General features: G+C 35.2%; 1 protein-coding gene across 1 annotated transcript in view; it reads right to left on the reverse strand.

Annotated features, from left to right (window-relative positions):
- Window positions 1-215: 215 nt before the first annotated feature.
- COLEC10 (collectin subfamily member 10) overlaps window positions 216-1,221 on the reverse strand; it is a 696,880-nt gene continuing 695,874 nt past the window's right edge. Inside the window, exon 6 of the mRNA XM_044066926.1 lies at window positions 216-1,221. This exon is cut by the window's right edge and continues 29 nt beyond it. Coding sequence (XP_043922861.1) covers window positions 826-1,221 — 396 coding nt within the window. The 3' untranslated portion in view covers window positions 216-825.

Below are 1,221 nucleotides of genomic sequence, written 5' to 3' on the forward strand. Positions count from 1 at the left end.
CATGTAATGCACTGATTTGTAGCATAAAGCAAAGGAAAGTGAGGAATAAATACAAGAATCACTGCCAGCACCACTGGTAATTTTTGGTACTTCGTAAGGACTAGTTGCTTTTAAATGTTTCAAGATAAATTGCAATATTAACATGCAGATATTATTATACACCATGCAACATACTGCGAAACCTGTTCCAAGAATGCATAAATAAGACATTCAACCTCTATCTGTTGGACTCCACCAACAATACATCCATTTATTGCAGAAATTAAAGCAAAAATATGACATGTCATTTAACAGCAGTTAAGTTGCCAAAAAATGTTATTATATTTGTAGTGATATATCAATCTGTTATGCTGACATTCATACAATGAGAGATATACCTTGGCATTTCTAAGTGACTGTGCACTTCTACTAAGCAAATATATTATATATAATCAGTTACAAAAATGCAGTGTAGAACCATGTGGCATATCATAAAACCATGTAACCATTTTTGCTCTTGTTGTAAAATCATACATGCATTTCCAAAGTAATTATTCATGTAAAAGTCTCTAGCCACTGATCAGCTATCCCTGCAAGTATAATCTACTGCTAAACTCTAAGAGTGTACAGAAGCTCTTCTGTTACTTGTGATATTGTGTGCTCCAGAATTTAGAATGGCATATGTGATGTACTGCAATCTACTAAAACAAGACAAAAGACAAGAAACTACAATGACCAGACAACATGCAGTAGTTAAGAATCTTGCTCTACTATACTTTTGTTTACATTTTTCCTAAAGGCACTGCTTGTCTTATAGTATATTGTAGTCTTATAGTATATAGAAAGCTAATACTGGTTGTCATTAAAAATTTGGAGTACATATTTCCTCTTCTTGATAAACTCACAGACAAAATATATGGTAGGCCTGCATTCAACATCATTCCAGCCACCAGTATTGACCATCTCTACACAATCCTCCCCTCCATAGGCATTGTTCGGCTCTCCTGCTCTCCAGCTGCTGTAGTTCTGTAGTGGGCTGTTATCGGTGAACATAAAGTGACCTTCTTTCTCCACATCATTTATGCCAATATAAACTCGAGTCAGACCAGCCTCACTAATGTATGTGGCGATTAATGAATTTGTTTTTGCATCCTTGGGCATTACTAATGTGCCATTTCTGTCCTTGCAGTGTTTCAATGCATCTCTGTAGTTCTTTTCTTCTTTGACAAGCAAATAATACTT

The sequence above is a fragment of the Protopterus annectens genome, chromosome 3.part1 (genome assembly GCF_019279795.1).
Source record: "Protopterus annectens isolate FY-2018-M chromosome 3.part1, PAN1.0, whole genome shotgun sequence".
Classification (NCBI taxonomy): Eukaryota; Metazoa; Chordata; order Ceratodontiformes; family Protopteridae; genus Protopterus; species Protopterus annectens.